Source organism: Contarinia nasturtii, unplaced genomic scaffold (assembly GCF_009176525.2).
Source record: "Contarinia nasturtii isolate CC-2019 unplaced genomic scaffold, AAFC_CNas_1.1 Cnas_scaffold_350, whole genome shotgun sequence".
NCBI lineage: Eukaryota > Metazoa > Arthropoda > Insecta > Diptera > Cecidomyiidae > Contarinia > Contarinia nasturtii.
The window spans coordinates 3,808,054-3,835,494 of record NW_022197705.1 but is presented as its reverse complement, the minus strand read 5'-3'; the positions used below and the strand labels follow the sequence as shown (position 1 = coordinate 3,835,494).

Genomic DNA, 27,441 nt, shown 5'->3' with positions numbered 1-27,441 from the left:
GATGGCGGCTTGTGCTATGCAATTGCGTTTTTTTTTTTCTTTGTTTTTGTATGTGAAATCGAACACATGCGCATGAAAAATTCTAACCACTACCGCTTTTATCGTTGGTAATGCTTCAATGTACGATTCGTCATGAATGTATCGTTCTTTCCTCATTTCATGCTTTTTATTTTGTGTATTTTTTTTTCATTCTCTCTACTTTCGGTGTTGTTGTCGTGCTGCAGCCGCTGTTGTAGTATATTATGTTATTTTGTTGTTGTTCCTATCACCGTTGTTCGTATTTGATTTTGATAGCTGTATGACTCAACGATCTCTCTTTCTCGCACCCCAACCAATTCAACAGCACAAAATATTTTATACCGTTTTACCGTGCGTCTTTTCCATCGTATGTTGCTGTTTGCGTTTGCCACACCATTAATATTATTATGATTCACTAAATTCCTCTTTCCCGTTTCGCATATGTGCGCCTATGCTATATATTGCACGGCGAGTGTTTTTGTCGTATTGTTTTAGGGGTGGCTTGTCTGTCGCTGCTTGAAACTTGCAGTACGTGCACATTGTCGTTGTCGTCATCGTGATGCCGTCGCTGCTTCTACTGCTGCTGCTGCTGTGGTGAATGTCAGTGTATCAAAAGGTGCTTGCCTGCATTTACATCTGTGTACATTTTTAATGCATACAATGACACACGCCGATCGAAATGAATTTGAAGCGCAGCTTCTCAATACCGTTCATATGTTATATGTGTTGATGCCGCTTGATATTGCCATTGTATTGGTGCACATTGTTCGGTTGCTTAACGAAACCGAAAATAAAATATGAACGGTATGCCAAGCCATTAAAAAAACGGTAAAACTCACGCACACCAAATTACATTCGTTGCACAGCATTTATATTTGAAATATTTTGGTTTTAACGAGAATAGTAATTTACATAATTTTCCGGGGTGATTTAATTCGTTTGCATAAAATGAATGCGTTTACGTATGGGTGTGTGTGTAATACGAATTGATCATTCGTCATAGATTTGTTGTGAAATGAAACGTACGATTGATAGCAAAATGATTAAACAACATGAATATGTACACACTGGTGCACACAACAAATAAGGGTGATCTCGTTCGACTGTTCCATGGCACAAACAAAGACCTCGCCGATAGAGAAAGAGAGAAAGAGAATGTTCGAAGAGCGTACATATTCCAGTGAACTCTCATTTGTGGAGGGGTTGTTTGTCAATCGAGCACGAGGGTATTATTCCATAACTGCGCCTTATCCATTCAACGATGTACATGCATATAAATCGGAAAAATTTTTACCCCTCAAATTTCGAAGTGGAAAGGCAACACACATTTTCGCTGTTTTGGAATAATATGCGTTGGGTCATTGTGTGTGATTCAATCATACATAGAAAATCATTTGCCGAGTACAAATGTGTTGTGTTCGTGCTCGTAGTTGTTGTCTAGTTAATTTTTGGCTGTTTTTATATATATATATATATTCATACATTTTAGTTCGTTGAAAGCAGCATTTCGAATTGCACGTTCGTATTATTTGCCGTGAAAAGTGAATAGGAAAAAAGAGATGCTTTCGCGCACCAATACTTGCAAAACGCTCGCGTCTCTTTGTGTGTGTGAGTGAGACAGATTTTCGAACTCAATTTGTGATTTTCGGAGTGTGCGTTTTTCGGCATGCTGGAAAACGAAGGATATACATCTCTTGTTCCGTGTTATCGTGCAACAGTCAGCATCCAGACATTGTTATGAAATATTATAGACAAACGTTTTACTGTTTTAACCAAAAAAAAAATTAATAAACCCAAGCACCAAAAACACTTATTCACTATTTTACCAAATGTTCGCACACTTTGTTTAGTCAAGTCAAAAAAATAATTACAAAAAAATAAAATAATTAATAAAAAATTTAAACGTTATTTAAAAAAAATCATGGTTACATTTTAAAATACTTCAAATACAACGCAGCCAATAAAATCCACTTCGTATTCAAATTACAAAGCAGGAGATATTTTTTGAAAAGATTAAACATATTAAATAAAATTGTTGCATTGATTTCGTTTCGTTTTTATTTTGAGATAATAAAAAAAATTAATCAAGTGAATAAAATTTTGTTCCCCGCAAAAGTTCCGACTATAAACATCAGCAACACATCAAACATTAAATACATTACGAATAATTGTAACCATACGTTAAAAGATTTATTTTAGTGAAATGAAAAATTAGAGAAAGAAATTATTTTTGACAAAAAAGAAGAGAAAACGTTGACAAGTGTTACTGTTTTTTTTATTTCATTTTATGAATTACTTTGCTCACAAATACAATAATTTAAACGGAAAATCACGGTGAATTTGAAAAGATAGTTTCTCGTGAATGTGCGCTTTTTCGAAAAGATTTACAAACATATAAAAAAACACACATACACAACACGAAATTAACATACACACACAGAGAACTTTCAAAAGCAAAGTCATTTTTCAAACAGGGAAATTAATTTTAAAACCATAAAGAGAACCAATTCTATATCGGAACTAACTCGGTTGTACGTGAACTATTTGAACAATTTTTTTTTCTGTCACTTCTGTTGCTTGAACTTTTGTAATATTTTTTTTTTTCGGCTGAATCGTGTGAAAAACGTTTTGCGTATTTTTTTCGTTTTATCTTCATTTTTTGCTTGCATTCAAGTTTTCGAATCAACCAATTGCCCATTGATAGTTTTATTTTTATGCTATGAATAGAATAAGATAGTATTGCGTCACAAATATACTAAATTTATGTTTTGTTTTTGTCACTTTCATTGCAGGTTGTAATCCGATGAACTAAAGTTGTTTGTTACAAAAATACATCGTGCACGACTAAACAGAACTTTGAACGTGTTATAAAAATAATAAAAGCAAATGTTACGACGTTGTTGTGAAAATTAACAAGAAAAAAAAATACACACACATAGTTAGAAATAAACTCATTTGTTTTGTTTCGTTTTAATAATAAGAAGAAAATAAAGAAGAAGCAAGAACCAAAAAATATTTTGCGAACAAGCATGACAACACCAGACCATAAAAAGTTATAATCAAAACAATAGAGACACAACATTTTCGGTGTGAATGAAAAGTCACAGATGTTTTAGTGCATTTTTCGTCGCATAAAGTAAAAACAAGTTGAACGAGAAAAAAAAGCGTAGTAAAACGCCAACCAAAGAATCAAATAAATTATGTTTGTTGATGGAATGAATTGAAAGAGAGAGAAAAAAGTTGACGAAAATATAAAGTAAATGAAAAACAATTCCGATTATCCAATTACATTCGCAACATAAACATTTAATGCAAATAATCTAAACGACGAATTAAAAAGAGAATAAAAAGTTTTCAAAAAGAAAAATAAAACAATTTGAGCAAACGTCAACGTCGATGCAAAAAAAAAAATCATTTGCCCACCACAAGAGTTTCATTTGTTATTCTAGAATTGCGTCAGTTGAAATCAGCAAAAATTTGTGTCAAAGTGCGTCAATAATTCAGTAAATAGAGAAAGCGACACAGAGAATACGAGAGAACGAGCGAAAGAGAAGACCAAAGTCAATTCGAATTCGAAAAAGAATATTGTTTGTGTACATGATTCGTAGCAATTATCATCAAAATGGCTACATCACCCACACCATCATTTGAATCGCTTCCAGGCGGTAATTCAATTGGATCATTCGGTGAACCAGCTGATTATTTATCTGATTCTCCATTAACATTGAGCGGTTCATCGCCACCAGTCAGCGATTCAGCAATTTGTGACGATTTTAGTAGCGGTTTAGTGAGTAGTTTGGATTCACAATCATCTGGATCGAATAGTTCAAACGGTCCACGTTGTACTGGATGCAAAAGTAAGCAATCTGACGCAGTAGCCAAGTGCATTGAATGCGCAAATTATTTGTGTGCAAACTGTGTAACAGCTCATCAATTCATGCATTGTTTCGAAGGACACAGTGTCTTCCGTATAAACGAGACCAACGGTCAACCAAACACATTGAGCAAACTCATGAATACATTTGAAACGAATCGATTGTCGGTGAATTTAAAAGACGATCAAACAATTGTCAGTAAATTAAGTATGACAACATCAAATGGATCGTCGTCGGGTGTGTCATCGATCACAGATCGTTCGGTAATTGCACCACCACAAGGATCAACAATGCCAGCATCAACACCATCGTCATCATCATCATCGTCATCGATGAATGTCAATGGATTAGATAATTCGATGGCAATCACAACAACAACTGCATCAACAGCTGTTCTATCCGGATCGGCTAATTCAATAATAGGCAACAATAATAAATTGACCAACGGCAATGGCAGCACTTATCATTGTTTGCGTCATAAAAATGAATTGATTAAATTTTATTGCCGTACATGCAATGTGTCGGTATGCAAAGATTGCATGATTAACGAGCATCCAGCCGGTTTACATGAATGCGAACATATCAATGAGGTGACACCAAAACAGGTTGAGAATCTGTTGCAAATTGTAAACGAGGTGCGTAGCAAGGCAGCTGATATGCGAGCCATCATAAAAAGTGCTGAAAATATTTCGGCCCGCATTCAAGGCCAATATACAAAGGCACAAAATGAAATCACCGACACATACCAATTTTATCGATCAATGCTTGACGAACGCAAAACCGAACTACTCAAAGAATTGGAGAATGTTTACAATGCGAAGAATTTATCGCACACCGTATCGACCAGCAAGTCACAGGATCAAGTTGAAAAAATATTGCGTGATTGTGATTTGGTTGAACGTTTTGCTAAAAACGGTGGCATACAAGAGGCCATTACGTTGCGACGGCTCATGGAAAGTAAATTACAATCGTTCTTATCGAACATTCAAGATTTGCAGACATCGTTTGAATTGGATTTCGTGTCAAATTATCAGGCAATCCAAGTTGGCGTACGTAACACATTCGGTTACATTCGTTCAACACCCGAATTGCCGAGCAAACAACAACCACCAATTGCACGTCCAACAAGCAACATTCTTACGAATGGCAATAGCCCGTCCAACAGTATGATCAATTTGCATGTACAATCACAACAACAACAACAGCAGCAGCAGCAACATCAACAACAGCAGCAGCAGCAAGTACAACTTCAACAGAAATCACAACAAGTACTACAACAATCCGCACAGCTATTGAACGGTTGCCAACAGCAACAACAAAATGGCAACAACAGTCTCATGGATCGTGCATTTGCCAATGCATCTGGTTCGATTATTGGTGCCTCACAATCGCAACAAATGATTGGCAGTGGATTCGATTCGAACATCATATCGAAACGTTTCAATGGCGCAAACAGTTTGGGCCCATTCATTCATTCGTTTGGCGAAACAAATGTCACCGAAAATCCATATGAAAAATGGAGCAACGGTGGTTCAGAGAATATCATCAATTTGATTGCCGATCAATATCAAATGCCATTGAATAATTGTGGTAATGGCGTTAATCAAAATGATGCCCTATTGGATTTGACATCAAAATTGATGACCACACCAATGTTCCCGCCAAAGTCACAAATCAAACGCCAGAAAATGATCTATCATTGTAAATTTGGTGAATTCGGTGTGACCGAAGGTCAATTCACCGAGCCAAGTGGCGTTGCAGTGAATGCACAAAATGATATTATCGTTGCTGATACAAACAATCATCGCATTCAAATATTCGACAAAGAGGGACGTTTCAAATTTCAATTCGGTGAATGTGGCAAACGCGATGGTCAATTACTCTATCCGAATCGTGTGGCCGTTGTAAGAACATCGGGCGATATTATTGTTACCGAACGTTCGCCAACCCATCAAATTCAAATTTACAATCAATATGGTCAATTTGTACGGAAATTTGGCGCAAATATTTTACAACATCCACGGGGTGTCACTGTTGATAATAAAGGACGCATTGTGGTCGTTGAATGCAAAGTTATGCGCGTTATTATCTTTGATCAAACTGGAAATGTTCTACAGAAATTTGGTTGCAGCAAACATTTGGAATTTCCAAACGGCGTTGTGGTCAATGATAAACAGGAAATTTTCATCAGTGATAATCGAGCACATTGTGTAAAAGTGTTCAGCTATGAAGGTGTATTTTTACGTCAAATTGGCGGTGAAGGCATCACCAACTATCCAATTGGTGTTGGCATTAATTCAACTGGTGAAATTCTTATCGCTGACAACCATAACAATTTCAATTTAACCATATTCACACAAGACGGCCAATTGGTATCGGCACTCGAAAGCAAAGTTAAACATGCTCAATGTTTTGATGTAGCACTCATGGACGACGGCAGCGTTGTGCTAGCCAGCAAAGACTATCGTTTGTACATCTATCGATATGTTTTGGTACCACCAAACTAAATCGGAACCTCGGACGCAGGACTTCCCAAGAGAACGCAGCTAAGGACAAAAGCTATAACAACAGCAGCAAAAACAACATATAAAACAACAAACATAAACATAAAAACATCAATAACAACAGAAAAACATCTCCACAACGAGTTTCATAGAAACGACAGCGCAGTAAAATTGGACTGGCGGCCAATAATCAGACGTTCCTGAATACATTTAAAGCAACAGCAAAAACAAAGGTAATTAAATGTTAGAGAAAAAAGCATGACGATGAAATAACATGCAAATGAAAATCTAGTTTTACTTAAAACACTTATTGCAAATGCAAATTATGAAAGAATTTCTCAACCTCTTTATTACTGTGTTAAATCTATTATTTTAATTTATATAAAATAAGAGAAAAAGAATAACAATGGCCCGATGAAGTGGAGATTAAATGAAACATAAAAACATAATTATATTATCCAGAATAAGTTTAAACATAAATCAGCTGTGACTGATTTGATGAAATAATGAAAAATCAACGAGCTAAATAAAAAACAGTAAAGAGAAAATTTAAAGAAGTAAACAGGATAAAGAGTCTGAAAAATAACGTTGAGATTGATGGAAAGAAATCAATTATGGCAAAAAAAAAAACAAAACATTAAATTTCAATCGATACTTTAAGCCGTAAAAAAGCTCTTCTGTCTATATTTGCACGCAAAACTTTAACAAATCTGTGTTTGCAAAAAAAAACAGCCAATCTGAGACAAAAACACACACAAACTTAAGCCACAACATTTCTTTCCAATGCAATTTTTGTAAACTTCGCTATTTTTCAATTCAAGCATATAAATGTAGCAAAGCAAAAACAAAAATCCATTCACATAAATGGAATTAATCAGCTTAAGTTTTAATTTTTCTGAATGTTTTCATTAACAATTTTGAAATTGAACGATTGAAACGAGAGAAGAATTAAGCCGAATGAAAGAAAAAAACACAAAGATATACCACAATTTCATTAGACATAGTAAATAACATTGAAAAAAACTGTGTGTAATTTTGAATTATAAGATAAATAATGAATTATTATTCGTAGAAATCGATGCTGTTACAAATTGTGGACAAAAAAAAGCGCGCAATGTGTATGTTATAAGTGATGAAATTGGAAGACGAAAGACGAAGATGAATCAAGCTGGACGGATCACACACTTTCCTGCAGAGATGAGAAACAAAATTAAACAAAATTATGAAAACTAGAAAGAAACCAAATTGATCGACATACTACGCCCATCATCACAATGGGATAAAATTGCATAGAAAAAAAATGCAAAGAGATTTCAAACTGAAACGTTAAATGAATGTATATAGCGAAATTTATTGAATTTTTTGTTTGAAGAACGAAGAGTTTCTTGGCTTAGAAAAGGAAAAAAAATCAAGTGTTTGGCATTTTGTCCATTATACACTTTAATAGCGAAACGAAAACACATTAACTATTGAAAATGGCTTACTTAAAACAAAATGTCTTTTTTTTAAAGAAAACAATTATTCCCTTTATGCATTAACTATATTTACTCGTATTGTATAGCTAAGAAAAATTGAGACATAAAAAAAATGAAAAATAGTTCATAAAACAACAACAAAAAAAAAACACATTTATCGTAACTTAATATGGAATGAAAACACAATTCCATTTCTTGGACTGATTCATACGCCTCTATAATAGCTATTATGAGTTTTTTCTTATGTGTATTTTCTATTTTAATTTTTTTTCTTTGTCTAATTTATCTTTTTAAAATATATATATCCATATATGTTTGAAAAGTAACGCAAAAAAAAAAACACACACACACACACACTATTTAATTTGATTCGATGTTATATGAAGTGAGTGGAAGGAGATATGAAATACAGCCAAACTGAAAGTAAATAATCGCAAATTTAAAATATTTGCACAATTTATTATTGGCTGTAGCAATTATAGTGGTAAATCAATTAGTTGGATATTATAAACAAAAAAAAATGGACTTTCAAAATGAAAATGAAGAAAGGATAGACTATAAACAAAATGATTAATATCATGAAAAACATCGTCGTTAGAAATATTCTGTGTAACACAAGTTTTGAGTGTAGACACCGATGCACTTTTTTATTTAAAGCAAAGACTCTTAAAACCGATGTTAAATTAAAACTAAACTTAAAAAAAAATTAATGAAACTATTATTATATCAATCTTTCACAATGCACACAAGTTGCCAGTTCAGAGAGACCAAGTTCTTATGCCAATGAGAATTATGATTTTTTCGTCATTTTTTTGCTGAAAAATTTACAATGAATGTAATATACTACTTCATCAGACGAATTCTTTCTCATTATACAAAATAATGAAACAAATGAAGCAAAAAAACAGAAAAACAAAAAATTTACCTAAGAATAATATTAAATTATTATGCTCGGATTCCAACAAATTTTACAGTTTTTTCTCTAAATAATAATCATTCAATTTTTTATACTTCAAATTAAAAAAAAAAAATAAAACTGTGCGGACAAACCGAGCATTTTTCTTTTATATATTTGCACACTATGAATGATAAACAAGTGCTTTCAAATTGGATGAAAGACAACAATCTCGAATTTTTTGTTTGTTTGTTCGTTTGTTTATTTATCTGTTTGTTTTTTTTTTGAAGCGAATAAATTAAAGCACATACACATACAAACATATATAACACGAATGTTAATTTTGTTTCGAAATGATACACCGCCGATGATCATGATGATTATGATGAGAAATAGAATTAACTGAAGAAAGATTTTTTGACGAGGGAGACAAGATTATAGAATAGTTGTATATTTTTTTATATGGATAAATTTGAATTATGAATTTTTGAAACAAAAAAAAAATGATAATGAGAGACAAGCAGAAGAAAAACAACAGCAACATTAACAAATTTAAAATTAGTTTAGTGGTTAGAAATTCAAGTCGTGTCAATGTAGTTATTTATATTTGCATTATATCAAATGAACATACACATTCATTGAGATTGGTGACTTTTTAAAGAAAAAGGAACAAAGAAAATCCATTGTTTGCCATGAGCATGTGAAAGTGGGGGGTGTAACGTCCCTTCTTCTGATTCTGTTGCCGATGTCTTAGATGATAGACATGTCATTGAGTTGTGTGCATATTTTGCCATCGCATCAAAAAAAAAACACGAAAAAGCCTTGTTAATAATCGAACTTAAAAGCCGAATGGTGAATTGAATTGGGATCTATCAAAACAAATAAAATATCAGAATATCCGTTCAAATTGTTGTATTGATGTTGTGTAGTCGCCGAACAAAAATGATTAGATATGGTTTTTAGATGAAGCGCGCGAACGAATTGAATTGAAAATGATTGTTGATTTGTTGTATATTTGAATTGATGATTCTCTCATTCAATTCGTACATATTTTAGTTTTGATTATTAACGATGCTTTTGCTCACGTAATCGTATGTGGTCGATACACACAGACACGTTGCACCGACCGAGTTTCGTATACTAAATTCAATTATTCAAAATATGATGCGACGCCAAGTATGCACATCGAATGTTTAAGCACATCGCATACAAAATCATAATAATAAACGGTTGTGTGCTGATCCAATAGCATACACCAAACAAATAAAACCAATATATGCTCATAGGTAAAACCAAACTAAATAAATCAACTAAATATTCTAAATGTTTCAATGTTACATAATTGTATTTAGAGAACACAATTCACAAAAAAAAAACACATACACACAGGCAACAGCAAAAACCGTGGTTTATAGCATATTCAAGTGAAATGTGAAGAAAAAGAATCTTTCTTTTTTCGCCAGATTATAATAATTGTTTTCACCCTTTTTTTCTATCATTTTCTGTTTTCATTTATCGTGTCACAAATTAATTGTCTACAACTACTGATTACAATAAGCCTAAACTAAAGTTTAAAACAACTCAGTTCACTGTGAAAATTTCACGCGAAAATCCCGAGATTCAATGCTAGAATTTAAAATAGATTTTATGACGTGAAATATTATACACACACAAACACATCTAAAGAGTCTGACATTAAATATATATAAAATAGAATCAATTCAGGAATGACAAACAGATGACATTCCTTGCGCTAACGTGAATGAATGCATGAGTTAAAGGGAAAACAAAATTGATACAGGAAAAAAAATAATAGAGCGAGAGAAAAAGAGAGAAGAAAAACAGTCGGGTGGAAGAAAATGAAACACACAAACACTGACTACAACAAACTACATTTAACTAAAAGTTACAATTTAAATACATTCACACATGCATAATTTATACGAAACGAAAAGAAAAGAAAAATGAACATGACAATGGCATCGAATGGAATTTTGTTGATTAATTTTATGCGCTATTTTCTTTATCCATTAATTGTATTATTATTTGATATATTTTTTTTTCTTTTTTGACTTCATTATTATTATAGTATATACCCAAACAAAACTAATTGAAAACCCATGCATTTCTATTTTGTGCGTTTCATATACTAATTATTTTTTTTTCTTTGTATTCGCCGCTTTTGCTCTCATTATATGATTAACGATTTTATGACTTATATTATTCTACTTAAAGAAAACAAGAGAGAAAGAGAGAAAGATAAAGAGAGTAGAAGAAACAAAAACATTTAAGCGATATACAGCGTGTTGTACGGAGTTTTATCCTTAATATTTAGAGAGAGACTTTTTCACTGTCCATATAATAATGTTTAATTTTAACGAGTTCTCGTTTAATTATTGTTTGACAAACGACAGGATTTTACACATTAATAACGTTTAATTTAATTCTTTTTTGTATAAAAAAATAAAGGAAACAAACCTATTTGCTATTCTCAAACAAATGAAACAATCTCGAATCATTTTATTTCAATTTTTTATTTGATCGAAAGCATATTTTCACCCTCTCAAATCAATAAATCATCTTCTTTTTTTGTAATGTTTAGATAAAATGAAAAACTTGTTGATAATTTTATATCTTATATTTAGCTATTTTTTGCCTTATTTTTTTTTGTTTGTTTGCTTTGTTCGTTTGTTTTGTAATAGACAAGAGGAGTTCTTGTGTAGTATTTTTTTTTAAAAAAAGCAAATCAAAATATGTGAAAATCAAAACAAAATTTTCTCTTTGATTCATCAGTTCCTCATATAAGATACATGACAGCAATATTGAACTGTTTGAAGAAAAATTGATTGAAACAAAAAGAGAAAAAGATAAGTGCGAATATTGCAAGTGCTCCATGTCAATGAGTTCTCAATCTCTCCGGAGTTAAGATGAATGCAACAAAACTGGCAAAATTGAATTCAATTTATTTCCTATATTTTTAATAGTATTATTTTTTTATCCTACTTAATAATGTTTAGTTATATTAATTCTTTTTTTTTATTGCATTTGTTCATTGATTGCTCTTAATTTAAAATGTAAGAAGCTAATTACGATGTTTTTTTTTTCCTTATCGATTGTGTATGTGTGATGCTACATTTGAAATGTAGATATTTTCAATATAGAAACAACACGCGATATATTCAAAAACCATTCATGGCAACAAACAGAAAATCAATCAATTACTACAAATGACTGAATTTTTTTTATATTATTATTATTTGTTTGATTTATTATTAATATAATGTGTTTACGAATTTTGTTTTCTTTTGAAAAAAAAAAGATATTCTTTTGTTTATTAAATCATAATTTATGCAAAATGAAGATGAAAAAAACGAAGAAAACCACAACAAATCAAACCAATTGGGTTGAAACGATTTGTGTAGGCTTTTATAATCTCGATTGTTGGTTCAGTTCATATGTAGTTTTTTCTTTCTATGTAGCACTATAGGCGCTAAGGCAAAAATGTGTTTTTTTTATTATGATTATCATTATATTTACAATTGAAAAATTGGAAGATGCGAAAACGGAGGAACATTCATGACGTAGCCAAGCACATACAGTACAGGTTTCCTTAAATGATGATATGACATTTTCCTATCTTTTTTTTTGAATTATAAAACGATGTTCCTCCATTTTCACTTCCTTGCAATTGCATGATCCAAGGAAACTTATTAAGTATTCGTTTTGTTTGTAATTTTAGATTACATGCATTCAAATGATTTTTTGTATTGTTTTTTATTATTATTATTATGATTATTATCACTTTATCATTTTATTATTGTGAATCGCTTAAGATTTTTTTTTAATTAGTTTTTTTTATTCTTTTTCATTGTAAGACATGAAAAATAAACTGAACATTTGTTGAATTAAATGATTTAAAAATAAATTCTTCTGTTGTTTGGCATTAATTTCCATTTTCTTTACAAATTCGGCAGTGATATACACATTTTCAAGGTTTGTGATTATGATTTTTCAGATTCTTTGGTTTTATTGAATTTTTATTGTTTTGTTATTTTCTGTTCGCTCCTACTCTTGTTATGAATTCAATGCATTTTTGTTGGATGAGACCACGAGGAGGAGAGAGAGAGAGAAAATGCAAAAATACTTGATAAACTACACAGTACGAGTACATATGCCATACACTCAATCAAATGTGGGCATTTTATTGTATTGTGTATTCTCAAATTCTAATTAAAACGGTTCAATAAATACTGACTGCAATGCTTTCAATTTGGCCAATTTCAAAACATGAAACCATAAGCACCGACAAAATAAATATAGAATTTACTCGCCCAACATTTTCTAGCATTTTCTGTTGCACTCACCACGAAAATAAAATACACATCAACATTTCCATATAATATAATCAATCTGAGTGAGTCATTTAATTCTCGCACACTCCAATAAATTTGCATTTGGTTTTTGAAAGTCAAGTGGTTTTGCCCGAATCTCAAAACAATTTTTTTTTTTAAATCTCTCTATTATTGAATTTTGAATGGCAATTGGTGCCCAGACGTGAGAATGTGAGAGAACGATAGAGATGAGAATAGGGGGGAAATGCCCAAATATTGCTTTCGTGTTGAATACGCATTTTACATAAATCTGTATTGAATAGAGCTCACCTTTGACGAGATCCTTTTTTTTGTGTTTGTGTGTCGGAGATTTCTTAATTACCAAAATTTCGCCCATTATTGAATACGGTCGAACAAAAAATATCCCCGCAAAAAAACCAAATAAAATGATAGCCGAAAGCATATCAAGGCAACAACACAGATGAAGTAGAAACCATTTGAGATAAGCGAACAATTGGCCACGAGAAATCGTTGTGAATGTATGATTTGCATTTGTTGAAATGGCGGAATCTTCTCCGTATTGTACGTTTGTGTTGTTGTTCGATTAAGAAAAAAAAAAAAAGTAAAAATAATAAGCGACGCGTGCTTGTGTTTTATTTGAATAAAAAACCAATCTGGATCCCAATAATCCATTTTAATTGTATATTTCATTCGTTCAATCACTAGCGCTCGTATTTTTTAGTAGATTTGCGTCCACGCGCCCGCACACATATACAACCTTTTTTATTTGTTCTCCCCATCGTTCGTGGAATATTTATTCGTCGTTTTATTTACGTGTTGGTCTTTTTTTTTGCACTCGGAGACAGAGAGTGTGCACCCGATTTTAGATTTAATACGAACATACATATTTATGAGTATGAGAGAAAACGACGAATTTTCAGTAAAATCCAATTTTGCCGTAAAAATTACCCACACCATGCACGTTAATATTCAGTTTAGCGTCTGTATGAAGACAACGTTCAATGCGTATGAAAAGGCCAGGAGGTGGTGGTACACATGGAGTGAAAAAAAGAGCAAAAGTGAAAAAGAAACGAGAAAATGAACGATACATTTTTTGCCTCATCGTCTTTCTTTCAATCATTAAATGCTAAAGTAACGGCCAAAAGTTAAAATATACAAGCACACTGCCATAAATGTGATGCGATCCCTTCGTCGTCCATATAATCAATGCAAATTAATTTCCATATTTTTTCAACTTTTTTTTCTCGCAATTTTGTGTAGTGTTGTTGCTGATTTCAGATTGCTCCGCTTCTCTTTCGTCTTATTTCGAAATATATATTGTTATTGAATTGCTGGTCGTTGTTTCTCGTTAAGGTACATGTCTCGAAAATTTTCCGGTATTACATGATGTCAGCGCATTAAATCAAGTAGACTGAAAGAGAGAAAAAAATCTATGTCCAAATGAATGAAACGCAAAAATGACGTGGAAAACCCTCATTCAATCATATTTAATGTCCATAATAAAATGTGTATAAGCAAAAATATTGCCCTTTTTACTTTTGACCGAACAATATAACAATACCTACGAAAAAAATTGGCAACCCAAAACAACACTGGTTTAAAAGAATGTAATCAGTGCATGTGTGTGAGTGTTCGAATTTTCAAGGATATTAGAGACGGGGACAGAGAAAATAGTGTGACGATAAACAAGAGGTTTTTCCATTCATTACACCCAGTGTCGCGTACATATTTGCCAAATGTGCCACCAAATGATCCTCACATTTAGCAATCCATCCATGTCAAAGTCAGCCAATTCAATTTTTTCGCCACGCGAGGTGGTGGTAGTCTTTTTTTCTGGCATTTTTTTCACCATCTATATCATAAAACAATTTTTCTCTTTATATTATCCAATGTTGGAAGCTGTTGCTTTTATTAAACGTGCTTGATTTCCCGATACAATGCAATTAGCCGACGGAAAAAAAATTACACTGTCGTCCATCAACATGAGAAACAATGAAAAAAAAATGTGAATTAAACGCGACATTTTTTTTTTCTGTCAAAACAGTAGATTCAACTTCTGTATAAATACAATTTGTCGAGCTGGAAGAAGAATTTAATGCATACATAAGCCACGGACTACATGATGAACAATTTTAATTTCTCACACTTGCCTCTTCGTCACAGTATTCGAACCAAAGTGAAAACTCTCCTAATTCATTTTAATTTATGCACCATACCGCATACACATTATACATCGATTGTGATTATATAGCTCTTAACTGTCATCAGCAATGATGAAATTGTACTCAAGCTCATCGTTGACGGAACTGAGCGAGAAATAGGGAGAGGGAGAGAGGAGGAGTGAAAGAGAGAGAGAGAGAGAGAGAGAGAGAGAGAAGAAAAGAGAGGGAGATAGAGCTTAATTTTCGACTTGGCCTTTTCAGTGTTCCATATATTACGAATGCTAAACGTCGGCACTTGTCACATGTTGCAAACATACACGTTCGCTCAGTGGCGTTTGGAATTTTTCTCTCTGATTATTTTCCTTTGTGTTTTTCACCATCAATTATACAATTCGCTTATGTCATCCATCGTATGCACTTTAAATCTCACGTACAAGATTATTTGAAGGAGAAATGCCAACATACCATTTTACATACAGCATAAACCCTGTTGCATATTCAATTATAATGGATGAAGACAGGTGGAATGCCATAAAAAAGCACAAAAAAAGAAAAGCACTTTAGATTTCTTATCAAAATTCCAAGTAATTCTTCGCAACATGATTTGACCAACAATAAAAGTCCATTAGCAATACATGAAAGTGATTTACACAAGTGGAATTTGAATTTAAAAAGCTCTAAAAATGTTTAATACACTTACAAATAAAAGCAGGCTCATTGAAAAGCCTCGTAATATAGTCTGCCAGAGGCGGCGAAAAAGAATTAATGATCCATCGCTGCAAATACACTGAATAGAAAACATAAACGCAACAATTGGCATGAAACCATTCATTGATATAAATTGGTGTATAACATTGAAACGAGCGACTTCGTTGCCGACTTTATTTAAACATGATCTATGAGCCAAAATAGAGTATTGAATGTTACATGGCCAAAAACAAATTGCAAATGTTTTTATTTGCTCTTATTTTTTACACAATAAAAAACAATTCATATTGCAAGCGGTGTGGCAACAAAATTCCGCTCGTGCTCTCTGACAATTGACATTAAATTATTTAAAAGCCCCTCCATATCAAATACTCATAACTCCATATTAATGTTCATTCGGACCGAACTCCCGGAAAAAGTGAAGAAAAAGACCAATAATTTCGTTGGGGGTCCGTGCTTTCTTTTCTTTTCAGTTCAACGCGCAGGTAAAATGGTTTGCAAGTAAAAACATTTTTGATTGCCTAACAAGAAAGTACCCCAAACACATTTAATTGCCAAAATGAGATCGTTAACTGCTTTATACTTCGTCGCTGATATTTTCACGGCAATATTTCCTATCGGCAAATCGACTTTTATGAGGAAAGTGCCCGGCTCTTTTCTCACTTCCTCTTAAAAATGAGCTAAAAACGAAGTTAACTAGGCAAGAAAATACGAAACTCAAACACGTTTTTTTCTCCATCGGTCTTGTCATCGGTTGACTTGTTCGGCACTGGCGCGGGAAAACAAAGAACGCAACCGAAATTGCTTAATGACTTTCAATTTACGGAAAAATTAATGCGGTTAAAAGGGTAACAACGTGAATAAGGAACTAACACATTGCAAGCCATAACATTTAAATGGGGGTCTAAAAGAAAAGTGAAAAGCAAAAAATATATACGAAAATTGCCCATAAAAAGCAGACTAAACAGCAACACAAAAGATTTATTTTGTTTTCTTTTATTATCATTGGTGCATCGAATTCTTACTTACAAAGTACACATGTCGGTTCCTCATTTGGCAACAGAGAGAAGAAGAAAAAACAATTCACATTTTTAAACGCTCTTTAAGATGCACTCGCCACGTTTGCGATGCAATAAAGAGCAATTCAAGTGTGCTCCATATACATATATTGTTTTTATTCATTCATCATTCTTTTGAAAAAAAAAAAATGCTGAAAATGTTCAAGTAAACGGGTGACATCTTCTCAAATTCATGCTAACAGCACTTTATCGTAGTCGTCGTCATTTTTTTAAAATGCATATCAAAATCCAATTCACCTTTTATATGGCAATCCTTTTTTTTTCGTTTGATTTGAATATCTTTATCGAATGTGCCCGCATTTCAATTGTGTACATATTTCACCACCAGCATTAAAAAAATATATATTCGACAGTTGTGTACCGCCGTCGGGCAAAATTCTTCTTCTCAGTATGATTTCATTCTTGAACGAAAGAATAAAAATGACGAAATGTTGAGAGAACGAAATATAACATGCATTAGCTCATTGAACATACGGTATGGTAAAATTTTATTTGATAAAAATTCAAAAATTCTTTTGTCATTCGTTTCAAAAATTGATTTGTATATTGAAGTAGGTACTGATGCTTCGATGAAACGGAAAAAACACATTTGATTGAGAGATAAAACCAGAAAGTATGGAGAAGAGAACGAAAGATTGATCATCTAAGTTTGGTGAACGAGTGAGCGAGTGAGTGAGTGTGTGCCTTGGTAGAAAAGATTAAAGATGTTTGTTGTCAAAGTTGTGGGTTGTAAATGTGGATGGTAGTTGAAGTGTGTACGCTCTATTTCTGGCTCGTGTTCGAGGTCTATTTGGGCGGATTGTAGAGCGAAAGAGATAGACACAGACAGAGAGAATGAGAAAGCTTGCATACAAAAGTGCTATATCAAATTGAATAAATACAATCAATTACCCTCGCAGCAACATTCACCATAGCGACATTTCACTGATTGATGTTGTGCGCAAAGCAAATGGAAAATTGTTCAGCAGCCACAATACAATGGCATATGACATACGATATTGGTACAATGTCAACCGAAATGTAATCGCAAAAGAAGCTCATCTCTGTCTTTCATTCACACAAACGTATACAAATAGGCATTCACATCAAATAAATTCGAATTTGCCCAAAACGAAAAGTATGCCTTTCAATGGAATTTAAAGAACAGCAAGGCACAGAGAAAGTATTATTTATTATATTCATGGGGATTCTATTTTTCCAAACTGTTGATCCAAAATGCAATCGCCTCTGAAGTAGCACCAATCTTCAATTGAAATATTCCAAATTGTATCCTCTACGAATGATTTCGTGCTTTTTTCTCTTTTGTTTTTTTTTTCTTTCTTTTTTTGCACTGCATCATGTCAGCTTTGTGAACTAAATAATAAATAAACATAGTATGAACAAAAAAACATGACACAAATGAAGTAATGCTTGGTAGTTACTGAAAAATTAGAGATACAGCAGAGAAAAAGCGCATATTATATTCATTCACGTGACACCATATGAAAAAAATAGAAGTAGCAAACAAGCAAAAAAGAACAGAATCTCGGATTTAGTATTCCAAGTTGATGGTTTCGTTTGCATAAAATATAACAAACGTGAATTTTCATTCCTTTTTTTCTGCATTTTTTTTTTGGTTGTCTAATTTTTTTTTTCGTGTGTGTCGACTAGCAAACGAAAATATCTTTGTTCACTGTTTTTCTGTTGGTGATGGATCTCCATTCTCCATTTATCCATATTGCATATTTGACAACCAAAGTACAGAGTGCACGCGATTCACTCCACCAAGACCATGATGTCGATGGTATTTTGCTAGAAAAAAAATTAGTTGCAAAAAATGAACGCGCGTTTTACATGCATACACACACAGGTATTACAGGTTTTTTCCTTTTTGAGATGTGAAACCTAAAGAGTAAAATAAATCTTCATGCCAACAATAAAATAAAAAATATGTAAAATCAAGTAGATAAAAGCACTTTAGTTTGTGCACAAAATGTATAATGTATGTGAGAGTGCAAAGATGGGTTGCGGGAAATCATTGTTTCCTCTTCATATTCAACATCCTTTTCATATGGTTGCTCTGTTGCGCTCTCTCGCGCCCGTACACTTCACAGCTTTCCGCTGGCACCATTCTACTAAATCGTATTCGGATCATGCTGGTTGGTGTGTGCGTTTTTCGTTTACAGCTATATAAACATGTATTGGTATTCATGGTGAAAATCGAAAAAGTCGCTTCTTCGATGTTACAGCGTATTTTCATGTTATGCAATCAAAACGCTTATTCATATATTTCAGCTGCGATGTGTGTGTATTTGCGTACATTCTGCATACGTACTTATTAGTAATTTTTGGGTAATTATATTTGCTGGTACGAACGAATGAGAACAGCAAACGATTTTAAATGCTAACAAATACAAATCCACTGCAATTATATTCATATTACACACATCGAATGATGGTAATTTCATATTTGAAGCTTGAGCCAGTGACAAAAAAAATGTGGCTGCATGAACCCTTAAGCCTGAAAGATGCGTACGTAAGAGTGTGTCATTGAAAGGCGCTTAAAAATGTGATTTTAACATGAAAATAACACCCCGGACAAAATAATGTCAGCAAATATGAAAATTAATCCGGGATGAAAAGCTTACAAATACTCGTTCAATTGCTAAATCAGTGCGCTGATTTACTCCCACAAACCTACCAACAAACCGCCGCCAGATACATCTACGTACATACATTCGAATAATAGAGACAAGAGAAATGGAATAACAATTATTTTAACTAACGTGATATGTAATGCACATTGTTTTGGTATTTATTTCTAGATTTTCTTTAGCGTTCGTTTTGGTTGTTCTCGAAAAAGCGATGCTATAATTTTCTCTGGAAAATGATTTATGCACAGAGAGGTAAAACGAATTTTACCTCAATACACAACACACAGCTTTCGTCTGTTAGTTTGTTCGCACTTTCCATTTGTGCGATGATTTGCCGTCGGTGTGTGCTCTCACTCAATTTTGTAGCATGTGAATATGGACATCATAGCTATGTCGACCGCATAACATAAGCATAGCTCGTTTTGTCTGGCGCACACATATATACATATACCACATTCACGAACCACAATATTGTGAAAATGAAGCACAAAATACCAACAACAGAAATAACATAAGAGCGGTAACAATGAATTTACCGCCGCCGCCGTCAACGACGACGACAACATCATCATCATCAACGACGAAATAAAGATGTTAAATATATCTTTTTGCATTTGATTTGCCGTTCGGCTTTGTGTACGCTTTCCCACATCGACCAAAGAACTATTTAGCCTTAAACCACACAGTTTTGGTGTACAAATGCCGAGGTATCGGACAGGAAAAAATTCGAGGCAAAATTTTTGTTGTTTTTGCATAAACACCGCATAAAATTTCGACAATGAATCTCAATGAAATCTGTACTGCAATCGAATCATCGCTACCAATTTTAACTTTTAATAAACAGTTTGTTGAATTAAAATTCATTCGAAAATGAAAATATCTACGTAGAAGCTAGCGAATATCAAACACATTTACAGCTAGATGACTACACCTTAAATCGTTATACTTTGAACCTCTACAGGTGGCACATGGTTTCGTGTACAAAATTAATACGTAAAACCATTTTCATTTTAATCGAATTTCGAATCATTAAATGCGCATCTCATGCCCGCATATGCTGCGAAACAACCAATTGAAATGTGATTAGATGATTTGTTGTTGTTGATTCTTTTTCACCTGTGCACTGCTGCTGTCAGTGCCTGTACCATATAGGTGGGCTATTCTTCTTTCAATGAAACGAATCTCATTTTGGTTGACATGTGCCAGATGGAAGTAATTTCTCGAGGTTCTACATGCGACAACAAGTCGATTCAATTCGAACAGTTTTTACCTGTCACTTTCGATTCGACAGGGCAAAATAAGCCAAATAAAGCCTATCTACGTATAAAAAAGTATACAGATAGATAGAAATGCGACTTCCTTTCCAACAGTCGCGCATATACATATAGGTTGAAAACCAATGCTATTGAAAAACGCACATGACAACAATGATGAAAAATACACATACACACACACATACAACATTGACAAATTCCTATTTGGTGCTATATTCATGTCTATTTCGTCGTGCGCTATTCTCCGTTGTTCGAAAACATGCTCGTTTATTCCGAACAATAAAGTCATCACACATAAAAAACGACATAGTGGTTTGATAGATTTTAAGGTGAAATTGATACATTCAATGATTGATGTTAATGTATGAGTGAATCCGGAAAAAGAGGATCCCAACATCCGATGAGGAGAACACACACAATACGAAACGTTAGTCGAATCTTTAGTTAGAATTTCACTGATGAAATAGTTCTATTTACTGACTTACACCACCGACGGCTTTTTCAAATTGTATTTAACGAACTCATTTATTTGTGTTCACTTCGAAAATATATCGCTCAATGAAGTTGAAAACTTATCGAACATTTTCTGATTCAATTGAATTTTGATACAAAAGCAGCTGTAGCAACAAACAACTTTCACAAGACATAGGTAATTTTCATGATTTTCAATTTGCTGTGCGCACAAAACACAGACATACACATCAGCACCTAATAAATAACATAGATGGCGAATAAAGTTTATTTCTCAATATAAAATTGATTGTAATGAAGGCACATTGGGTCAGCACTTGAATTTTTCCCCCAACACGAATAAAAGCCATGGTTGATGTGATGAAGCAATAAACATATTTATGTCACCATCAAAACTATTCTCACTTCGTGTTTAAATAGTTGAATTGTGTGCAACAAAAAGGATGTAAAATGTTCGACGATTGTGTGTGAAAGAGCGAGCGAGCAAGCAAATTCGATTTTACTCAAGTTTCAACATTATATCCAAATGCAATGGCCATTTTGAAGCAGACGAAGAAGAAGAAGGTCAACTGAAAATTACTTCCGGTCGAAGTGCTTCGAATAGTTGATGCCCGCCTTCATTTCGTCATATTTGTGATTCGCGCAGTTGTAAAAAAAAAGTGCAGAGAAGTTTCTGTGTTCGCCGTTGTTGTACCATATTTCGCAATGTCTTCACAAACAAAATGAACATGAATTCAGTTTACGATTAAATGCGATTTTACATCAATGTGAATTGATTTTTATTCGAAGAAAATGCGGGAAAGAAAAAGAATAAAATCGCACACAACTAAATCAAATAATACAAAGGACGATGTTTCGTCACTTGTATGATTTCACTTTACTTGAACACAACACACAAAACACATTTCGAAAATTAATTAATTTACTGACAGAGAGAGTGAGAGGTAATGGTTTTTGGTGTGTACTTGTCTTCTTGTGTACGTACACAATCCATTTGATGCTATACAACACCGATAGAATAAATCGAGCGAATCGCGCTCATTTATTTATAATGAGTTCAGCGGTTGAGTGGCTTTCTACCACAAATGAAAAATAAGACAACGACTGAATCGAAAAGAGATAGAAAGCGAAAAAGAGGGAAACAATCGATCAGTTTACATAAGCACTATATGTATTCGCATAAACACGCACATTTAACGCAGCAAAGGTGCTAAGAAATCAAATTGTCCGCATTTAATTCGACTAGTTCTTCATTTTTACCCGGACACATACCCTTTTTGTCTACCACCAATTGAATATCCGATCAAATGAGACAAATACGCAAGCGAATCATTTTGTTTGTGTGTATCAGCATCGGTAATTAAAGTTGAAAAGCGAATGCATCCTTTCACTACTGTATAATACTTTGATACATTCACACACAAATCTACTCACAAATGTAGAGTGAAAAAAAGAGTGATTTAAAGCATTCAAGCAAATAACTGATCCACGACGTTCGCTCCGTTACTTCTCGTTATCTCTCTGCTGTCTCTCAATGAAAGCTTGTGTATCAACAAGTTAATTAATGTGAACTGTGGGATATTTACTTGTAACTCAAAACTATACAATAAAATGGAACATCTTTTCATGCGCTATCTCAACATGTCTCTTTCTCTTTATCTTTCGTGTTGACAAGATTAAATAGATGTCATTTTCTGTTGAAATCATTGGGATAAACAAACTGCCATAGAAAATGACATTTTGTTTTGTTTTTCACTCTGAATTCACATTTTACTTTACATTTTACTCTAATTTAAATTTCAAAATCCAGTAGTTTAACCAGCTTTTTTCCCATTTAAATTCAAATCATGGCTTGGAAATAAATTTGCTTTTCCTATTTAAATTAGCCGTTTTTCATCCCTTTATTCCCTTTAAATACAAAGCCCAGCGCGTTGAAATGCATTTTGCATCCTTTCTTTGTTGTTTTTTTTTTCGTATGCTCTGTATCACATATTTTTGAGGCGGAAATCCAGGGATCAGTGATCAAATGACACACGACGAGTAAAGGAAGCAGATATAGTTTAAAAGATAGAATTCAGTAAACGATGAACGCAAATTCATGTCACCAACTCTGTTTGTGTAGAATCTCAAATAATAACTTTAAACTCGAGACATAAATTTGTGTGTTTGGAAGATGTTTCTGATTACATTTATGAAAAATGAAGTGAATTTTACGTGCGATTTACGCAAAATGCATTTCATGCCATAAAAGTGCAGTAGTAATGTTTTGAAAAGTCATTTGGAAAAACAATCATGTTTTTCTGTTTTATTTTCATTGCCAATTCAAAAAATCACGAAAAGTTAAAATTATAAAACCATCAACCATACAAAAAAAAAGAAGAAGAAAGTTTCCGAACCAAATATTTCGGATGGGCGTTAAATCTCGTTATAAAAGTTGAAAATAGCAAAAAAAAAAAAATAACCCGGAAAGAATGGACAAAAACAACATCAGATATGTACCGAATGAAAAGGCAAAGAGGAAATGTATCACGAATATTCAATTTAGATTTTTCGGGTACACTTAAACGATTATGAATACGAAATGAAATTCGAACTGTTTATTTCAAATGAGTGAAAATATTTCTCATCTTATTTTCTGCACTTTATTTAGTCGGTTTTTTTGTTCTTTTGTGCGCTTTTTTCCTTCTTCTCATCATCTTTGTTTTCAATTTTCCAGCATGATTCATTCGTATAATCCATGCCAAGAATTAAAGCCATTTGAAAAGTAAAAATTGTGCAATTGAAGTGAAGAATATGAACGAATGAAAAGAACAAAAATTTCGAAAATTAAATAACGTAAAAAAGACGAGAAGAAATTTGGGAAAAGTCGAAATGAAAGCTCACAATTATCAGTATATTTGACGCAAAAGCAAACGCAATTTAGTTTGCTCATGTTTTGAGATGAGAAAAACTTTGACGCTTTTATTTTATATTTCGACTGATAGAAAGAAAGCGAGCGAGCAAAATAGAGAAAATGAGTAGAAAAAAAAAAACAAATTTTGAAACTTTTACTTTTCATCATAATTAGGATTACATGCATCTGCTTCAGTACAGTTTGCCTGTTCTTTTTCTTCTTTGTATTCGGCCGCAATTTGCTGCGGAAGGGATTCGATTCAATTTATGCCATTTTTACTTCTGTTCGCATTTTCATCGTTTGTAATTTAATTTGAATATATTGTGTCTCTAATACCGGGACTTGAACACTCACTCACTCTCTCTCTCACACATATCCACACTACCAAAATATAAATTATAACAGTTCATATTGTTGGGATTTTTTTTTCTCTCTCGTGTTCGTCATCAAATCGGGACGGTGTAGGGGTTGAGTATAAAATAAAAAACTTTTTCGACATTCATTGAAAGTTATATGTGTTCGTTTAATAGTGCTTCAACAGTGTGCTCATCAATGCCATAATCTGATATGAACAAATGGCATGCAATTCCAAATTGGGAATAAATGCAAATAAAGTTATTCGTTTGCAATTGCAAACGCATTGTTCCCGCTTTGTCTTCATTTTTCTGATTTTTCACTTCCCCCCACCAAATGATCGAATAAAAATTAGTCCAGCGTTAGCATACTTTCATCACATTTCTGCATTGCACTGGCGCATCCAATTCAATGGCATATTCGAAAAAAACAAAAGAGAAAATAAATGAAGCAATTTATGTGATTGTGACACTTCGTTTTATTTTCGCATTCAAAAACATTGAAAAGTACTTGGGGAGTTTGTGGTGCGTTCCATCAGTTGCTGTAGCATCTGTGCGTCGTTAGAATGCCATACCAATTTGCATAGTTGGTTCTATTGCAGTTCCGTTGCATTTGCATACTCTGATGATGCGCTGAAAGTAGAAATGATCATTGCAAACCAAAAATAGTTTCGATTTAATTGCTGTAATGATACTAGAGACAAATTGCACCACCCCAAAAAATGGATTTATGTGTCACTTGCAAATTCAAGCGCCAAATGAGTGGATACCTGACGATGATTATCTGGTTTGATGCTCATCCTAGATTTTCTACCAAACATGTATTGTTGCACGTCTGCATATTTTACGGTTAATGATGAAATGGAATTGAACAATAAAATGTTATATCTTTCGTTCATTGTTCGCATGTAATGTGCAGCAGCAACAGCAGCACCAACAGCAGTATCCACCTCTCACGGTGCAACAATATTTGTGGGTGTATTCAGGTGTAAATTCGACGGCATTTCGTTTGGAAAATTCACACTGATCCAATGCATAAATACCAACACACTTACTTGCTCAATCAATGAAAAAAGAGGTTTACGTGTTATTATGAAAGCGTAGAAATTTCCAGTAAATTTCAAGGAATCGGTCTTTATTGCATTTATCATTTGCATTGCTCCCATCGAACAGACAATGGAGCACATACACATAAGTGAAATACAGTTCTATATACAACAATAATGATGATTATGATGCTTACTAAGTAAGGTGTTTCTCTCGCTTTCGAGTGGCGATTTACATTTACAATTCCAAAATTAAAAAGTGTTCGAGCACGTCAGCAACACAAATATATTTTGTATGATGAAAACAACGATTGCAATCAACACGATGGATCACTCTTTGTCCTTTTTAAAACTTGAAAATACGACTAATTCCAAAAGAACATTTTATGGATACAGAGAGAAACACAAACTAATTAATTGCACTGAGATTTTCCGTGATTCACTAGAGTCCTTAACAAGAATTCGCCTTGACACTTTTACGCATTTAAAAAAAAATACAAGAAAAAGAAAAATGCGATGGCTTTTTTCCTTTCTAACTCTCGCTTTTCTCTTTCGTCCAATTCCCGTTCTTAATACACACACCGTCTGGAGCATATTGCATCCATTGCATTTTCCATCGACTTTCATTTTCGAGCGCAATGGACTTTCTAGGATGTGTGTGAGCATGTTTTTCTTTTCTGTTTCAAAATGGTGTGGTTATGCAATTCATTTGGTGCAATTTTTGCCCAGGTAAATAAAGTTCCGTTATTTTTGTGTCGTTCGCTTCCATTATCTTCTTATTTAAAATATTTTCTTTGGTAATAGAAGTGAACGAGTGCTGCTATAAATTTTCAAATTACCATATAATATCAAGCAATGAAAAAAGCAAAAAAAAAAAGAGTAAACATGAAATGGCGTAAAGAGCAAAAAATGCGATTGCTTTATGTGCATAAAAAGCCAAAGAAAATTTGATTTAAACGTAAAATGCACTTGCATCAACATCGATACACATAAACACATTCGCACGCCCACAGAGAAAAAGAAAGAAAAAATAACCGAGACGTGCCAGCACCAATGACATCGACAAAGTCGCAACGGATAGACCGAAGCGAAAAATACTATTTTCCATTAAAACATAAACAAAAACATAATTGCCAAGTTTCATGAAAATTTAATTTTAAGAGTAAACAGTCGTAATAATAATTTATATTTGTTTAAGAAAATTTCATTTAGCCACCATATTGTCTTGCTATGGCAATGGTTCGTATGTAGCGATGTCTTATACAACCAGTAGAGATGCTTATGTTAAATGTGTGCGCCTTGGCGTTTTGTCTCCTCCATTCGCCTTCAGCGCGCCATACACATACATATTCACATTCGAATTCCAGTCTTGTTGGTATTTAAGAGTGGCGCGCTTATTCATCGCATTTCATTTTCAATATGAGATGCTAAATTAAATATGATTTTGAGTCGGTTGCTGTTGCTATCGCTCTCTTTCTTTTCCGTTCTTTCATCTGTTTTTCTTCTTCTTGCTTTAACCAAGTTAAACGATACGAAAAAAATGTAATAATATCAAAAGAGAACTGCTACAATGACAATCGCAGTAATGAACACGATAAAGAAGCGATTTTATGTGTAGAAGAAGAAAAATGAGTGGCGGCATTCGCACGCAAAATGTGAGCAAGAATTTCAGTTACTCCACACCTGAATGACGGCATCAGTAA

The 27,441-nt window shown here is 33.3% G+C and overlaps 2 protein-coding genes across 3 annotated transcripts in view; both read left to right on the top strand.

Moving 5' to 3' along the window:
* LOC116337921 (brain tumor protein) overlaps positions 1–11,308 on the top strand; it is a 94,340-nt gene extending 83,032 nt beyond the window's left edge. Inside the window, exons 1-3 of one of the 2 annotated variants that reach the window (XM_031762890.1) lie at positions 2,255–2,549; positions 2,811–6,630; positions 7,470–11,308. In XM_031762890.1, the coding sequence (XP_031618750.1) occupies positions 3,641–6,400 (2,760 nt within the window). In that variant the 5' untranslated portion in view covers positions 2,255–2,549; positions 2,811–3,640 and the 3' untranslated portion in view covers positions 6,401–6,630; positions 7,470–11,308. Of the gene's footprint in view, positions 1–2,254; positions 2,550–2,810; positions 6,631–7,469 lie in introns of those variants that run through there. The other variant, XM_031762889.1, reaches the window with a different exon arrangement.
* The window catches only part of LOC116337920 (protein disks lost), a 203,277-nt gene that overhangs the window by 85,276 nt on the left and 90,560 nt on the right, over positions 1–27,441 (top strand). The gene's annotated exons all lie outside the window — the stretch shown is intronic.